The sequence below is a fragment of the Vigna umbellata genome, chromosome 4, assembly GCF_029865625.1.
Source record: "Vigna umbellata cultivar VRB3 chromosome 4, Vumbellata_1.0, whole genome shotgun sequence".
NCBI lineage: Eukaryota > Viridiplantae > Streptophyta > Magnoliopsida > Fabales > Fabaceae > Vigna > Vigna umbellata.
The window spans coordinates 32,473,303-32,488,763 of NC_142168.1; the positions used below are offsets into that span (position 1 = coordinate 32,473,303).

The following is a 15,461-nucleotide window of genomic DNA, read 5'->3' on the forward strand; positions in this document are numbered from 1 at the left end:
TAAAAAGAATACCATTGTGTAAAGCATTTGGAGAAATACAAACACTAACAAAGGTGAGTAAAACATAAACTTTTGTTTGCAAAGTATATTTATTGACTAGAAACAATTCTAATTTTTTTCTTCATATCCTATTCCCAGCATTGGGCTGAATAAAAAAATACATCGCTTGATTTCTTTCATGTTTTTCTTTTAGCTGTAGCAATAAGTACCAAACCATGTAGCTATCTCCCCACCCCTTCCCCAGGACTATCCCAACAAAATCTAAATAACATGTTTTAATATATGATGCTGTTGTCTCTAAATGCAGTACAAAATTTCCTGGCTACTCAGCTCCAAAAGCAAACTTCCTAAGCTTCTTGTTTATGGTAAATATCCAAATCAGAGTAAGTGAGTGTTTTTGTGAAAAAACACTAGGCTGTTCCAAAGGTTGACTGTTCAAGCTTGCTGTTTCTTGTAAATTTTCAGATCAGCATGAGTGTCCTTGTAGCGCTGAGTCAGGTAGTCCTGGCATAAGATGGGAGGAAATCTGGTAAAAGAGAAAAATGCAAAGATGTTAAGAGCCACTACAAACAGCACAGATTTTATACCGTGGTTGCTTCCTATTGATTTATCTACATAACATTTGGGTGAACAATTAGGCAATTTCATGCACATTGCTTTATATTATAAATGGCCTGTTTTAGTACTCTATCGACCAAACAAACAAGCCTCAGAAGGGAAGGATGGAATCTGAATGTGAGATTAACTTTCTAACATACACTATGCTGCTAATTTTTAGTTGACATGTTTAACTTACTTAGGAGGATTACTATCAGATTTGCAGGTTGGCAAGCACTCTACTAGACAGTCATGACTTGGCTCCAAGAAGTATGCAATCTGTAAAAGGAAACAGCACAGTGATGAGCATGTTGCATAATTTTGTAATATAATAACATAGTGGTGGTTCATATTGTCGCTATCAATGAATAAAAAAAGGGAAGACCGACTGTGCTGGAAAAACCAACGACCGTGACAGAAGTCAATCCTGGTGGCTGTAACCAGTAGCCAATAATTGTCCTTAGCACTATGAATTCCAATGATGGCAGAAGATAATGGAGAACCACAAGACCACAAGATAAATATTGAAATACTATTTATGTTTTGACCAGATAAGTACTGAGATACGAATAAATATTGAGGTCTTCAGGGAGGCTAAATATATTATGTATTAAACAATTTAATACCGATTTTGCTATGAATATAAATGACAGAAGGTAAAGAGTAAAAAAAGCTGGGGCTTACAGAATATCTTTCTTGACCATTTCCTAGAACTCTGTGCAGTGTGGACCTGAGCATGAATACAACGTAATTTGTTGATTACAAAATTTCATAAATCACTTGTGTATAAGCTTCTACTACAAGCTTACAATTTTCTCTAGAGAATAGTTATAGTAGTAGCTCATAACACAAATCAATATCTGTCTTTTGAATTTCTCTAATATGAGAAGTATGCCTGCCTTCATTCAAAATTAGAAATATTCGAAAGTGGGAAAGATTTCTTACTTGAAAACACAGTTGCTCCAGCGCTCCAGCATGTCACCAAGATTCACAATGAAGGCTCTGCAATATAAGCAGTCTGTCAGATAATGTAATATAGTTCTGAAGGGCATGACAGAGGTAATAACATTAAAGCCTAGTAATTGGCATAGTACAGCTCAAAAAGAACTAAAATTTCAGAAATATATCAGTTGTGCAGACAAGTGTAATTTTACAATGAATGAATTGTTTTGTGCGTGCTAGTGATACTGTCAAATGAAAAGTATGGCTTCTCACATCATCCCATCTATAGATTTGTATGAATGAAAAAACTGACTATGAAACTACCATAAACAAATCCAGGAAAAAATAATGTTGAAAGAACAAGGGAGTGTCTGAAGAAGTTTAGAAATTAACTCATGAATTAAAACGTAGGGATGAAGAAATAAGGATTCTCACAACTGCTTTGCATGAAAGTAGAAATAAAAGCTACAATGACATATGGACTAACCCCTTCAATGGTGCCACATCCTCCCATATCTGAGGTTTAGCATCCCTATTCTTGCATATCTACAATGAAGGACATTATTGCTCTAAGTTCATAACACACAAATTTTTGTAATATTGAAGAAAAAAAAATCATTATCTTTCTTACTTGAAGGCCTGAAACATCATCTGTTGCCAACAGTGTAATTAAACCATAGTCAGTATGAGCTCCAGCTCCATATAATCCTTTCGAGGGGTCTGAGATTTGACCTTCATTGAACATAGATGAATACAACCCTGTAAGTTTTTTTTCTTTGCAATTGTACCAGACACAGTGACCACGTGGTACTGGTTCGGAATTTGTGACTTTCTACATTAGTATTACAATACTTCTTTCCAAGAATATCACATACAATACCTTCATAGTGCAGCAAACGCAGAGTTGCAATTGCCTCTCCGAACATTTTTGGCTGGTCAAAAAATTTTTCATCCAAATCAAGTGCAAGGGCTATTATCTTTGCAACAACTTTCCCTACTTCTCTGGATTACCAAACAAAACAGGCAGAAACAAATTACTAGAGAAAAAAAAATTGAAGCCCTTTTCCCCAATGCAGTCCATATGAACAACCAAGGCAGTTCAACATGATCTATAGTTTCCTTCATGGGAAGGGAGTAATAACATTGACAAGAAAATAAAAAAAAGTAAGACCTTGATCCCCTCCCACCAGGGAGAGGAAGAACAGCCAACAAGAAACACAATGGAAATCTTGTTGTTGAAATGAAAACCAAACACTGTTCCATATCAGGGTTTTAAAAAACAGTCAAAGATCATGATTTTGAGCAAAACATGATGTTCAAGACAGTAGAGTGACTGCACAAGCAGCACATGTCTGAATTATAAAAAAATGTCAAAATCATAACTGCAATTCAAAGTCTTGCTTCATCTATTAAAGACAAAGGTTTTCATAAAGTACGGCGAGTCAGAAACAAACTTACAATTAACTAGTTTCACATGCAACACAGATGATCAAAAAACATACTAGCTGAGCTGAGATAGCATCTTATGACAAAAATAAATAAATAAACCATCAGTAAAACGTACAATGTCTCTCGATGGAACTTTTCCATGGTCTCCCTCCACCCCGGCAAAACATCTACATAGGAAAAATGTTCAACAAAAATTTAAAACAAGAAAATAAAATCCAAAATGTTGGAAGACTCCATTGGTAGAAAACAGATTTTTTGTCTTCAAAAGTCAGGAAGACTGAAAAGTTGGCTCTTTTACCTGGTGCAGGCCATCTATTCTGACCATAGAAAGGCTTCTTCGATTCTGGGTCATCTTCAGCTTTTTCAACTCCAATATAATACCCCTCTTTATAGTCTCCTATTTAACCAAGCAGAGAAGAGGTTATTAAGGTTTTGAACGACAAAAACTTGCACACGGTTATTTCAAAACTTCTAGTGCTTTACAATTAGAATTTATTGTAATACTTTGCAGAGTAAAGGCTTACATGAAACATCAACATAGATCTTTTATGCAAAGCTTCAATTTTGGTAGAAAGGCAACAGTATAAGCACGTAATTAACTGACCTTGAGTTTTGTTCGGTTTGATCAAAACTAAGATACAGTTCTTTCTGTACTCTTTTCTGTTGATTTTCAATTAGAATTGACGTTTTATTTCGGTAATACGTGACAAATGTTTGCATCAAACATCAATATCAATATAGATTGTACATGCAAAACTTCAATTCTGACAAGACAGTAACACCAAAAGCAACCGTCTAAGTCTTCTCCGTTCAGAATCATGAAAAAAGAAGAATAAGAAAACAGGGTGGTGAAATCCATGCAAACATGCAGAAAATCCGAAATGGGTACTGCATACATACCAAGAAGTTGATTTTCAGGATCAAGAAGTTCATCAAGAACAGGGGTATATCCCCTGTGTTTTTCATTCCTGAGAATCTTCATCTTTTCCTCGAGGGGAAGAGAGAAAAACTTCTTGCTCTGTGCAAAAACCTCGTCCATGAATTCCTGGCTTATGCCATGGTTGACAACGTAGAAAAAACCCGAATCCAAACACGCCTGAAACAAAACATCAACATAAGATCACAAGAAAACAGAGAGATGAAACAGAGGAAAAGAGCAAACCTGTTTGAGTAAACGAACGGATTGGTTGATGTCGGAGTTGGATAGGTCGATGCAGTTGAGGGCAGAGAATTGTGTGCTCTGTCTTCCCATGTTTGAAGAGCAAAGAAGGACAGCCTCAAATTCCTGAAACCACTTTGCACTTTCCAATGACCACCGAACAAAACTCAAAATTGCCTTTGCTTATATAAGCAAAATTCGTAGCAGCCATGCTTTTTTTTTTTCAAAAAAAAAATTATTTTTTTCTGTTCAATTTATTTTGCCTGTTTGGAAACATAAATTTCTTGGTTGTGGGTTCTCTGGAATCATTGACCTGCTTCCTTTTTCTTCTTCAAAATTGGCATTTTATCCTTATCTAGATCATAAATTTTTGGGTGTATATATATATATATATATATATAGTATTTCAAAAAATATATATTAAGACAATAGTTATAGTGTTCAATTTTTGTTTATATTTTTAGTAAAATCATTTTTTTTAATTACTTTATAAAGTTTTATTATTAAACAAACACGGGATGACAAGATTCTTGTTTTAGTTGAACTAGTAAGTTTGAATTTGAGTTTTAAGTGTATAATTATGCTAAATATTTGGATAATATTTAAAGGGTTTTTCTTAGATTTTGGAGTTTATGTAAATTGAGTTTGACAATGAGATCTTTTGTAATGATAGGGTTAAGTCAAATATAGTTGTCTAAACGACCATTATTTATTTTTTTATTGTTTTTTCATGACTTCAACAACTTCGGTTTGAAAATGTGTTTTTTTTTTTTAATTTCTGTTTTCTATCTTTGTTGATAATTTCTTGATTATTCAGCATCGAAGACTATTATATGAATAAAAATTGGAATTTGTAATGTATGATATTTGGTATTTAATTATGTTTTAAATATGATTATTGTGTCCAAATAAATATATGTGATGAAAACATGAGAATATTTCATGCTTATTAGGAATTGGAAAAACTTGTAAATAATCATACCTCTCTCTTTTAGAACAAATAATTCATTTGTATATTTTGAATAAATTTTGTTTGAATCATTATGTCTGCATTAATTTAAATAAAAAGTATAATTAATAAATAAAAGTTAAATATAAAACTTGTAAAATTATTGCATTTTCCATAAATGTTAAATTTTAATGGTATTGCCTAATTATTATTATAAGTTGACTTAAGTATCAATTAGAATGCTTATTTTGTATTTTTAGTGATTATCAAATACGTAACGTAAGAGCACCATTCCAAAAACACATTACCGTTTGAGTTTATATTGAAAAACTCACTGAAGCTAGTTTTCTAATTAAGAAACGAGAGGAAAATATATTTTATGATTAATTGAAATTCGTTTAATATCATTTTTAGTTTCACTTTTTATTTAATCTTCTACTTCTACCTTTTAGGATGTTTTAATTAATAATAAAGTGTACTATAAAGATGTTTAAAAAATGTGTATTATGTTTCTAAAGTTTCCATCTAATATTTTCATTTGACTCAATAGATGTAAACAATATTGACTTAAAATGTGAAAAATTTTGTGTAAACCTAGTTATAGCAAAGAATTTAGAGATTAATTAAGTTTGTGTACTTAATGTTCTATAGTAACAATTAGGCATGAATAATTAATTAGAAAAACAAATTTAAATTAAATAGTATTAATGAAAAGGTTTAAAGGGTGGTTAAAAAGATTAAATAGTTTAGAATCTATAGTTTAGTAATTAGCTTAAAATTAAATAAGTGTACATTATTTTTAAAATACTTTTACTAGTTTTGATGTAAAATTTTGTAATTAAGACTCGTATTTGATAATTTTTTACTTTTACTTTAATTTTGAACTACTTAAAAATTAATTTAATTATTATAGTTAGATTTTTTTTTTCTTACTTTAAATACTGAGAGTTCTATGCAAAAATATAAATTAGAGTATATTTTCATTCAAACGAGAGGATTTTTCTTCCTTGTTGCTTTGACATAATTGATTTTAAATATTTAATATTAATATGGAATAAAAAATCAAAATTGATAAGAAAAATACTTAAAGTCTAATTCCATCTTCTAAATAAACTATTAGATTGATAACAAATTATTTAAAGTTTAATAACTTTTTTGGAAATGGATTTAAAATTAATGACTACTAACTGATAGTCGTACAAAAGTGGAAAAATATTAGTTTGGAGACACGTTATAGTTATTCATTTATTTTAAAACGTTTGTTTTATATCAAAAACCAATATTTAACTCATGTTTATTTTTCAACATCGGGGAAAATGTAACATTTCTTTCGTCGTTGTATATAATTATTTATTACACTTTATTAATAAAATCAAGATAAAAGTTCATATATATATATATATATATATATATATATATATATATATATATATATATATATATATATATATTACAATTTCACATCCGAATAAATAAATTTTACCATGATTAACAAAATAACTCAAGATTATTCATCTTATCTAATATCTACTCATTTAAATATTTATGATTAAATCACAAACTATAATTTTATTAAATCTTGAATATTTGTTATAAATAATTACTTTTATATGCAAGCATAAAAAATTATGAGAAGAAAATATTTATTTATCAATCAAATGAAGATAATAAGTATAATTAAAAGATAAATAATATATAAATATAAATTAAATAACAAGAAATGATTAAATAAATCAATCAATTTATTTTATAGGATGTTAAGATACCACTAATGATAGGAAATATATTTAGACCAAAAATAATTACATATTAGCAATGAGTTGACCAGCAAGTTAAAAATATTAAATAAAAGAAACATAAATCAATTGATAATTTTCTTTCCCTGTTAAGAATGAGTTAACCAACAAATTGAAAAAGATTAAAAAATACGTAAATTAGTTGATTGATGAGTTAAAGATAAAAATACAATAATATAAGCTATATTTATTGACGACGAAAATAATAGAATACTTAAAAAATTATTTTAAACACTAAATAAAATAATTATTTATAAAGACTTTATTTAAAATATCAAAACTTATGAAATATTTAAAACGTAATTATTGTTGAAATTAGAAAATGTTGTAGATCTTAGATTATAGTTAATTAACTTTCTGAAGATTTTATATCTTGAATAAATAAAAAAAACATGTATTAGAAAATATAATATAAAGTTTGTACTAAATACTCATTATCATTGAACAAACTTTCTATTTTGTTAAATAATAGTTTAAAACTTGCTATGGCATGCATGATTAGAGGCTATATGGGCGCCACCTGTCAAATCAATCAACACACGGTATACTTTTTTGGACGCTTTAAGTACCTTTTTTATTAACTCGTTTTTTTCTAATTTCCGTGACCACAATTTCTGTGCTATTGTGTAGAAAAAGTGTGCCACATTTTCTTCTCTTTCGCAAATAAATATTTGAACCAAAAGTTTTTTTTTTTTTTTTTATGATTTTGAGTGGTAGGGTTGAAGTCAACATCTATACAGTCTTTCTAATATTTAAGGATTATTTAGCCATTTGTTTAAATTTTTGTAATTGTTCGTTCCAACCTTTCTTTTTAGCCGTTCGTCCAAATCAATTGAAAATTATAGAAGGCACGTCAAAGTTAGTTTTTATAGTTTGAATATTAGTGATAAATAAATTTAAATAATTTATCTCATTATCTTAAATTTATATTTATATTTTTTTGAATGATTTTGTAATTAATGATAGAATGATTACAATTTAATTGGTTCTAATCATATTTTATTTTTAAGTTGATTTAACATTTATTAATTAGCTCGATCGGTCTGATTTTTCGACCATTCAATTTTGTTGATAATTTTTTGATTTGGACTTTTCACTAATGATTGACCGTCTAATCTATGATTAACTTATTGGTTCACTGTCTAATTTATAATTGATAAAACAATCATAAAATGTAATAAAGATTAGATTTTGTTAAGTAATTTTTTTAAAACAATAATATATTCTTACTTTTATTAATGAGATAGTGATAATAATAATAATAATAAATAAATAACTTGTTGTATGTAATCACCCATCCAAAAAATTTTACTAAAGAAAATTCTCTATCATTAATTAAACCACAATAATTATTTATTGAATATTGTGTCAAATGAATTATAAATTTACTTTAAAATTCTTATGTCATTGACATTAAAAAAAATTAGTACGACATGCCTTATATAATTTCTCATCCAATTAAAATAAATGATTATTTTAATCATTTTGCATGTACCTTTAAGTGGACTTTAACCACCTCATTAAACAGTTGTATCTAATCACCTTTACCTAACCTTATGTTCTAGTTTCATAATTATGTGAGAAAGTACTGAATTGAAAAAAATTCTGTAATGCAATGGATACTAACTACACAGGGAAAAACAGTGACAAATAACTGTAACTGATACACATTATAAGACTAGCTTTTTCATAATGAAAACGTGTTTGTTTAAGAAAGGTATTTTGTTTTCCTCAATTAAAAGAAATGGGAGGTAAATTGTACTATTCAAAGACTGAATACTAATTAAATGGGAGTGTAACTAATTAATTCATAATAAGCATAAGTTAAGTACTTTATATAGGATCTCATAATTTTCATGTTTTAGAATTGTGGTTAAGAAATAAATCATAAATTTAATTTACACAAGATATTGATGCTATTTTTAATCTAAAATATAAAAGTAATAGTTTGGTTTTGATATAAATAATAATTAGGATACGAATAATATCTATTCATTTCTCAATTAAAAAAATATTTATCTTATGATATTTATTTAAAAATTATTTACGGATATTTTAAAATAATGCTAATATTCATGAATACCACATATATTTAAAAGGTATTCAACATTAGTATAAACGAATGACACATTTCATATTGGATCTGAGTCGCATCCTTTTACAACAAGAGACTTATTCCTTCCATCACCACACACGGTTCCTTACACCTCTTCGATGTTTTTTAATTTCAAAAATATCATTTTTATTTTTACCCTTTACATTTTTTAACATTTTCTTAAAACCCTAATATTTTACTCTCTTATTCACTCAGCCACACATCACACCCTCACCCCCACACCCTTTACCTTTTTTAACTTTTTTTTTAAAACCCTAATTTTTTACTCTCTTATTCACTCAGTCGCACACCACATCCCATCTCCACACTCTTACTATTCTCTCTTCCTCTCTTATTCTCCTCTTCCTTTTTTCCCAATTTCCCATTTTGGTCAAGATTCTATGTGAATATGTGTTGTCTGTGTATTGGGTGCTATGCGTGTATTAGGTGCTACTATGTGCCTCTATTATGTGTTAAATGAAGAAAAAGAGAAATGCGAAAGACGACAACAGATGGTGTATCCGTAAAACATTTAAATGGATCTCGAAATCTGTCCATAGATATTGGGGGTGCATTGATACAGTGAGTAGATGTTGGTGAAGGTAAATACTTTTTAACTACCATGAATTAAATATTTTATAGTGACAAAAAAGGAATGGAGAGATATAAAAAGCATTGTGTGGTGATGGAAGAAGTAACACTCTTACAACAGTTGCACAAGCCCATTTGGACATATAATACGGGCTTTCAAACCGAGTACACCTCACATGGGCCTAAACATTGACCAACCAATTGGCAGTGTTTTTTTTTCTGCCCCCTCCATAAATTTCTTCCCGTATCCTCAAATAAATAAATTTCCCATTTTACCCCTTTTCAAATTGTACAAGTAAAATCTTCTAACCTTTCCACAAAAATGGGACAACCCTTTTAAATTTCAGATTAGATAATTATGAATGTGAAACCATCATTCTGAATTAACGTTTTCATAATGAAAGAGGGCATATACTATTTTTTTTATAGAATATATAAATAAAAGACCTATAGATTTCTTGATGAACTCAAGTTTGTACATGAAAATTATACAATTATGGTACCTAAGTTTGGATTTTTATGGCTTGCAAGGTTGAAGAAGGCCCTCTCTTGTGTCTAAGTTGAGCATAGGTTCCTTGCTCGAGGACCTTGCCCTCACACACATAACCAATCGAATCAAGCTCTTTGATAGTGTTAAGCCTATGTGCCACAACAATGGTGGTTCTTCCTACCATAGTCCCATCAAGTGCTTCCTGCACAACTTGTTCTGATTGCACATCCAATGCACTTGTTGCCTCATCCAAAAGTAGTATCTTTGGGTTCCGAATTATCGCCCTTGTTATTGCTATTCTCTGCTTTTGCCCTCCTGATAGTTGCACTCCCCTTTCTCCACATTCAGTTTCATATCCATCTTACCCAAATGGAAAATTCACTTATTTACTCATCAACTAGTTCCAAAAGCTGGTTAAAAGAGTTTATAAAGTGCTTGTAAGATTTAAGGTTTTTCAAAAAGATTGAACATGTGATGATCTTTGCTTGTAAGAGAATAGTCCTTTTTGGTTGTATAGATCAGGAATTAAACATTGACAACATTCTTAAAAGACTAACCAAGAAGCAGCTTTGTCAAATTTTATTGTACATCAACTTCTCAGAAATGAATTTGACAGTTTATGGTTAAAACAATTGTCTGATTCTTGTTTATTAATTAGAAGCTGTTAAGCTTGAATGATATCAAACATTTTTCTTTCTTGTCATTTGAAGTTATTGATGAAATCTAAGAGAGATAATTAAGTGTCGAGATTAATCAAACGTTTTTGCTTATGTATTACAGACAAGATACTTTAATAATTATTAACAAGTTCAAGCAGAAGTAATTATTGTAACAGTTGAATTGCAAATCAACTTTTAGTAGTATCTTTGAAATCTAGTAAAAAATCACTTTGGTACTTTATGGATTCACAACATGGAAAGATAAAAATAATTTCTTTCAATAGTGAATCAATCATACTGTTACTAAAACTGTTTGATGACCCATGCTTTTCTTCTCTTTGATTTTTCATCTAATGCTTTAGGAGGTCACTTTAGAAAGAAAGAGCTTTTGATTTCATTTATGTTTTTCTTTTAGCTTGCAGCAATAAATACCAAACCATGTAGCTATCTTCCCACCCCTTCCCCAGGACTATCCCAACAAAATCTAAATAACATGTTTAACATATGATGCTGTTGTCTCTAAAACAATATGCAGTTCAAAATTTCCTGGCTACTCAGCTCCAAAAGCAAACTTCCTAAGCTTCTTGTTGGTAAATATCCAAATCAGTGTAAGTGAGTGTTTTTGTGAAAAAACACTAGGCTGTTCAGTTCCAAAGGTTGACTATTCAAGCTTGCTGTTTCTTGTAAATTTCAGATCAGCATGAGTGTCCTTGTAGCGTTGAGTCAGGTAGTCCTGGAATAAGATGGGAGGAAATCTGGTAAAAGAGAAAAATGCAAAGATGTTAAGAGCCTCTACAAACAGCACAGATTTTATACCGTGGTTGCTTCCTATTGATTTATCTACATAACATTTGGGTGAACAATTAGGCAATTTCATGCACATTGCTTTATATTATAAATGGCCTGTTTTAGTACTCTATCGACCAAACAAACATGCCTCAGAATGGAAGGATGGAATCTGAATGTGAGATTAACTTTCTAACATACACTATGCTGCTAATTTTTAGATGGCATGTTTAACTTACTTAGGAGGATTACTATCAGATTTGCAGGTTGGCAAGCACTCTACTAGACAGTCATGACTTGGCTCCAAGAAGTATGCAATCTGTAAAAGGAAACAGCACAGTGATGAGCATGTTGCATGATTTTGCCAAGCTTTGCAAGTTAAAACTGATATGATATACATAGATGCATAATCTAGAAAGAGACCAAATTTTGGAATATAATAACATAGTGATGGTTCATATTGTCGCTATCAATGAATAAAAAAAGGGAAGACCGACTGTGCTGGAAAAACCAACGACCGTGACAGAAGTCAATCCTGGGAGCTGTAACCAGTAGCCCAATAATTGTCCTTAGCATTATGAATTCCAATGATGGCAGAAGATAATGGAGAACCACAAGACCACAAGATAAATATTGAAATACTATATATGTTTTGACCAGATAAGTACTGAGATACGAATAAATATTGAGGTCTTCAGGAAGGCTAAATATATTATGTATTAAACAATTTAATACCGATTTTGCTATGAATATAAATGACAGAAGGTAAAGAGTAAAAAAAGCTGGGACTTACAGAATATCTTTCTTGACCATTTCCTAGAACTCTGTGCAGTGTGGACCTGAGCATAAATACAACGTAATTTGCTGATTACAAAATTTCAAAGAAAAAAATGCCCTATGAGAATACACCAAAGGTCCTATCACATATTCATAAAACTACTAATCACAAATCACTTGTGTATAAGCTTCTACTGAAGCTTACATTTTCTCTAGAGAATAGTAATAGTAGTAGCTCATAACACAAATCAATATCTGTCTTTTGAATTTCTCTAATCTCAGAAGTATGCCTGCCTTCATTCAAAATTAGAAATATTCGAAAGTGGGAAAGATTTCTTACTTGAAAACACAGTTGCTCCAGCGCTCCAGCATGTCACCAAGATTCACAATGAAGGCTCTGCAATATAAGCAGTCTGTTAGATAATGTCATATAATTCAGAAGGGCATGACAAAGGTAATAAAATTAAAACCTAGTAGCAATGAATGAATTGTTTTGTGCGTTAGTGATACTGTCAAATGAAAAGTATGGCTTCTCACATCATCCCATCTATAGATTTGTATGAATGACAAAAACTGATTACCATAAAAAATCCAGGAAAAAATAATCTTGAAAGAACAAGGGAGTGTCTGAAGAAGTTTAGAAATTAACTCATGAATTAAAACGTAGGGATGAAGAAATAAGGATTCTCACAACTGTGTTGCATGAAAATAGAAATGAAAGCTACAATGACATATGGACTAACCCCTTCAATGGTGCTACATCCTCCCATATCTGAGGTTTAGCATCCCTATTTTTGCATATCTACAATGAAAGACATTGTTGCTCTAAGTTCATAACACAAATTTTTGTAATATTGAAGAAAAAAAATCATTTGCCTTCTTACTTGAAGGCCTGAAACATCATCTGTTGCCAACAGTGTAATTAAACCAAAGTCAGTATGAGCACCAGCTCCATATAATCCTTTCGAGGGGTCTGAGATTTGACCTTCATTGAACATAGATGAATACAACCGTGTAAGTTTTTTTTTTCTTTGCAATTGTACCAGACACAGCGACCACGTGGTACTGGTTCGGAATTTGTGACTTTCTACATTAGTCTTACAATACTTCTTTCGAAGAATATCACATACAATACCTTCATAGCGCAGCAAACGCAGAATTGCAATTGGCTCTCCGAATATTTTTGGCTGGTCAAAAAATTTTTCATCCAAATCAAGTGCAAGGGCTATTATCTTTGCAACAGCTTTCCCCACTTCTCTGGATTACCCAACAAAAACAGGCAGAAACAAATTACTAGAGAAAAAAAAATTGAATCCCTTTTCCCCCAATGCAGAATTTGAGTCCATGTGAACAACCAAGGCAGTTAAACATGATCTATAGTTTCCTTCATGGGAAGGGACTAAATAACATTGACAAGAAAATGAAAAAAGTAAGACCTTGATCCCCTCCCACCAGGGAGAGGAAGAACAGCCAACAAGAAACACAATGGAAATCGTTTTGTTGAAATGAAAACCAAACACTGCTTCATATCAGGGTTTTAAAAAACAGTCAATGATCATGATTTTGAGCAAAACATGATGTTCAAGACAGTAGAGTGACTGCACAGGTAGCAGATGTCTGAATTATAAAAAAATGTCAAAATCATAACTGCAATTCAAAGTCTTGCTTCATCTATTAAAGACCAAGGTTTTCATAAAGTACGGTGAGTCAGAAACAAACTTACAGTTAACTAGTTCACATGCAACACAGATTATCAAAAAACATACTAGCAGAGCTGAGATAGCATCTTAGGACAAAAATAAATAAATAAACCATCAGTAAAATGTACAATGTCTCTCGATGGAACTTTTCCATGGTCTCTCTCCACCCCGGCAAAACATCTACATAGGAAAAAAGTTCAAGAAAATAAAATCCAAAATGTTGGAAGACTCAATTGGTAGAAAACAGACTTTTTGTCTCCAAAAGTCTCGAAGACTTAAAAGTTGACTCTTTTACCTGGTGCAGGCCATCTATTCTGACCATAGAAAGGCTTCTTCGATTCTGGGTCATCTTCACCTTTTTCAACTCCAATATAATACCCTTCTTTATAGTCTCCTATTTAACCAAGCAGAGAAGAGGTTATTAAGGTTTTGAAAGACAAAACTTGCACACGGTTGTTTCAAAACTTCTAGTGCTTTACAATTAGAATTTATTGTAATACTTTGCACAGTAAAGGCTTACATGAAACATCAGCATAGATCTTTTATGCAAAGCTTCAATTTTGGTAGATACAGTTCTTTCTGTACTCTTTTGTGTTGATTTTTAATTAGAATTGACGGTTTATTTCGGTAATACGTGACAAATGTTTGCATCAAACATCAATATCAATATAGATTGTACATGCAAAACTTCAATTCTGACAAGACAGTAAAACCAAAAGCAACCGTCTAAGTCTTCTCCGTCCAGAATCATGAAAAAGAGGAATAAGAAAACGGGGTGGTGGAATCCATGCAAACAAGCAGAAAATTCCAAAATGGGTACTGCATACATACCACGAAGTTGATTTTCAGGATCAAGAAGTTCATCAAGAACAGGGGTATATCCCCTGTGTTTTTCATTCCTGAGAATCTTCATCTTTTCCTCAAGGGGAAGAGAGAAAAACTTCTTGCTCTGTGAAAAAACCTCGTCCATGAATTCCTGGCATATGCCATGGTTGACAACGTAGAAAAAACCCGAATCCAAACACGCCTGAAACAAAACAACAACATAAGATCACAAGAAAACAGAGAGATGAAACAGAGGAAAAGAGCAAACCTGTTTGAGTAAACGAACGGATTGGTTGATGTCGGGGTTGGATATGTCGATGCAGTTGAGGGCAGAGAATTGTGTGCTCTGTCTTCCCATGTTTGGTATTTTGTCCTTATCCAGATCATAAATTTTTGGGCAAGGAAATTATATATATATATATATATATATATATATATATATATATATATATATATATATATATATATATATATATATAGTTTAGTAGTATTTTCAAAAAATATATATTAAGACAGTAGTTTATAGTGTTCAATTTTTATTTGTCTGTGGTTATGTAATTGTTGTAAGTTGGACAAGATTTTTACCATAATATTTATTATTGGGTATTTAATCACTGTTTCAAGTCATTATGTTAATCATTCTTAA

At 30.9% G+C, this 15,461-nt stretch overlaps 1 protein-coding gene and 1 pseudogene across 2 annotated transcripts; both read right to left on the minus strand.

Moving 5' to 3' along the window:
• Window positions 1-58: 58 nt before the first annotated feature.
• On the minus strand, window positions 59-4,350 carry LOC124836043 (kihadalactone A synthase LFS-like). Its single transcript, XM_047311100.2, has 11 exons — window positions 4,151-4,350; window positions 3,889-4,084; window positions 3,287-3,385; window positions 3,104-3,155; window positions 2,420-2,541; window positions 2,171-2,271; window positions 2,027-2,085; window positions 1,543-1,599; window positions 1,282-1,327; window positions 797-876; window positions 59-526 (listed from the first exon to the last, which is right to left on the minus strand). Exons 1-11 carry the CDS (start codon window positions 4,238-4,240, stop codon window positions 436-438), a joined length of 993 nt encoding a protein of 330 aa, XP_047167056.1. The 5' UTR covers window positions 4,241-4,350; the 3' UTR covers window positions 59-435.
• Window positions 4,351-10,981: 6,631 nt separating this feature from the next.
• Window positions 10,982-15,217, minus strand: LOC124836053 (kihadalactone A synthase LFS-like; annotated as a pseudogene). Its single transcript, XR_015785803.1, has 11 exons — window positions 15,084-15,217; window positions 14,822-15,017; window positions 14,286-14,384; window positions 14,119-14,170; window positions 13,426-13,547; window positions 13,175-13,275; window positions 13,034-13,092; window positions 12,631-12,687; window positions 12,307-12,352; window positions 11,753-11,832; window positions 10,982-11,482 (listed from the first exon to the last, which is right to left on the minus strand). The product of XR_015785803.1 is annotated as a kihadalactone A synthase LFS-like (transcript).
• Window positions 15,218-15,461: the final 244 nt, after the last annotated feature.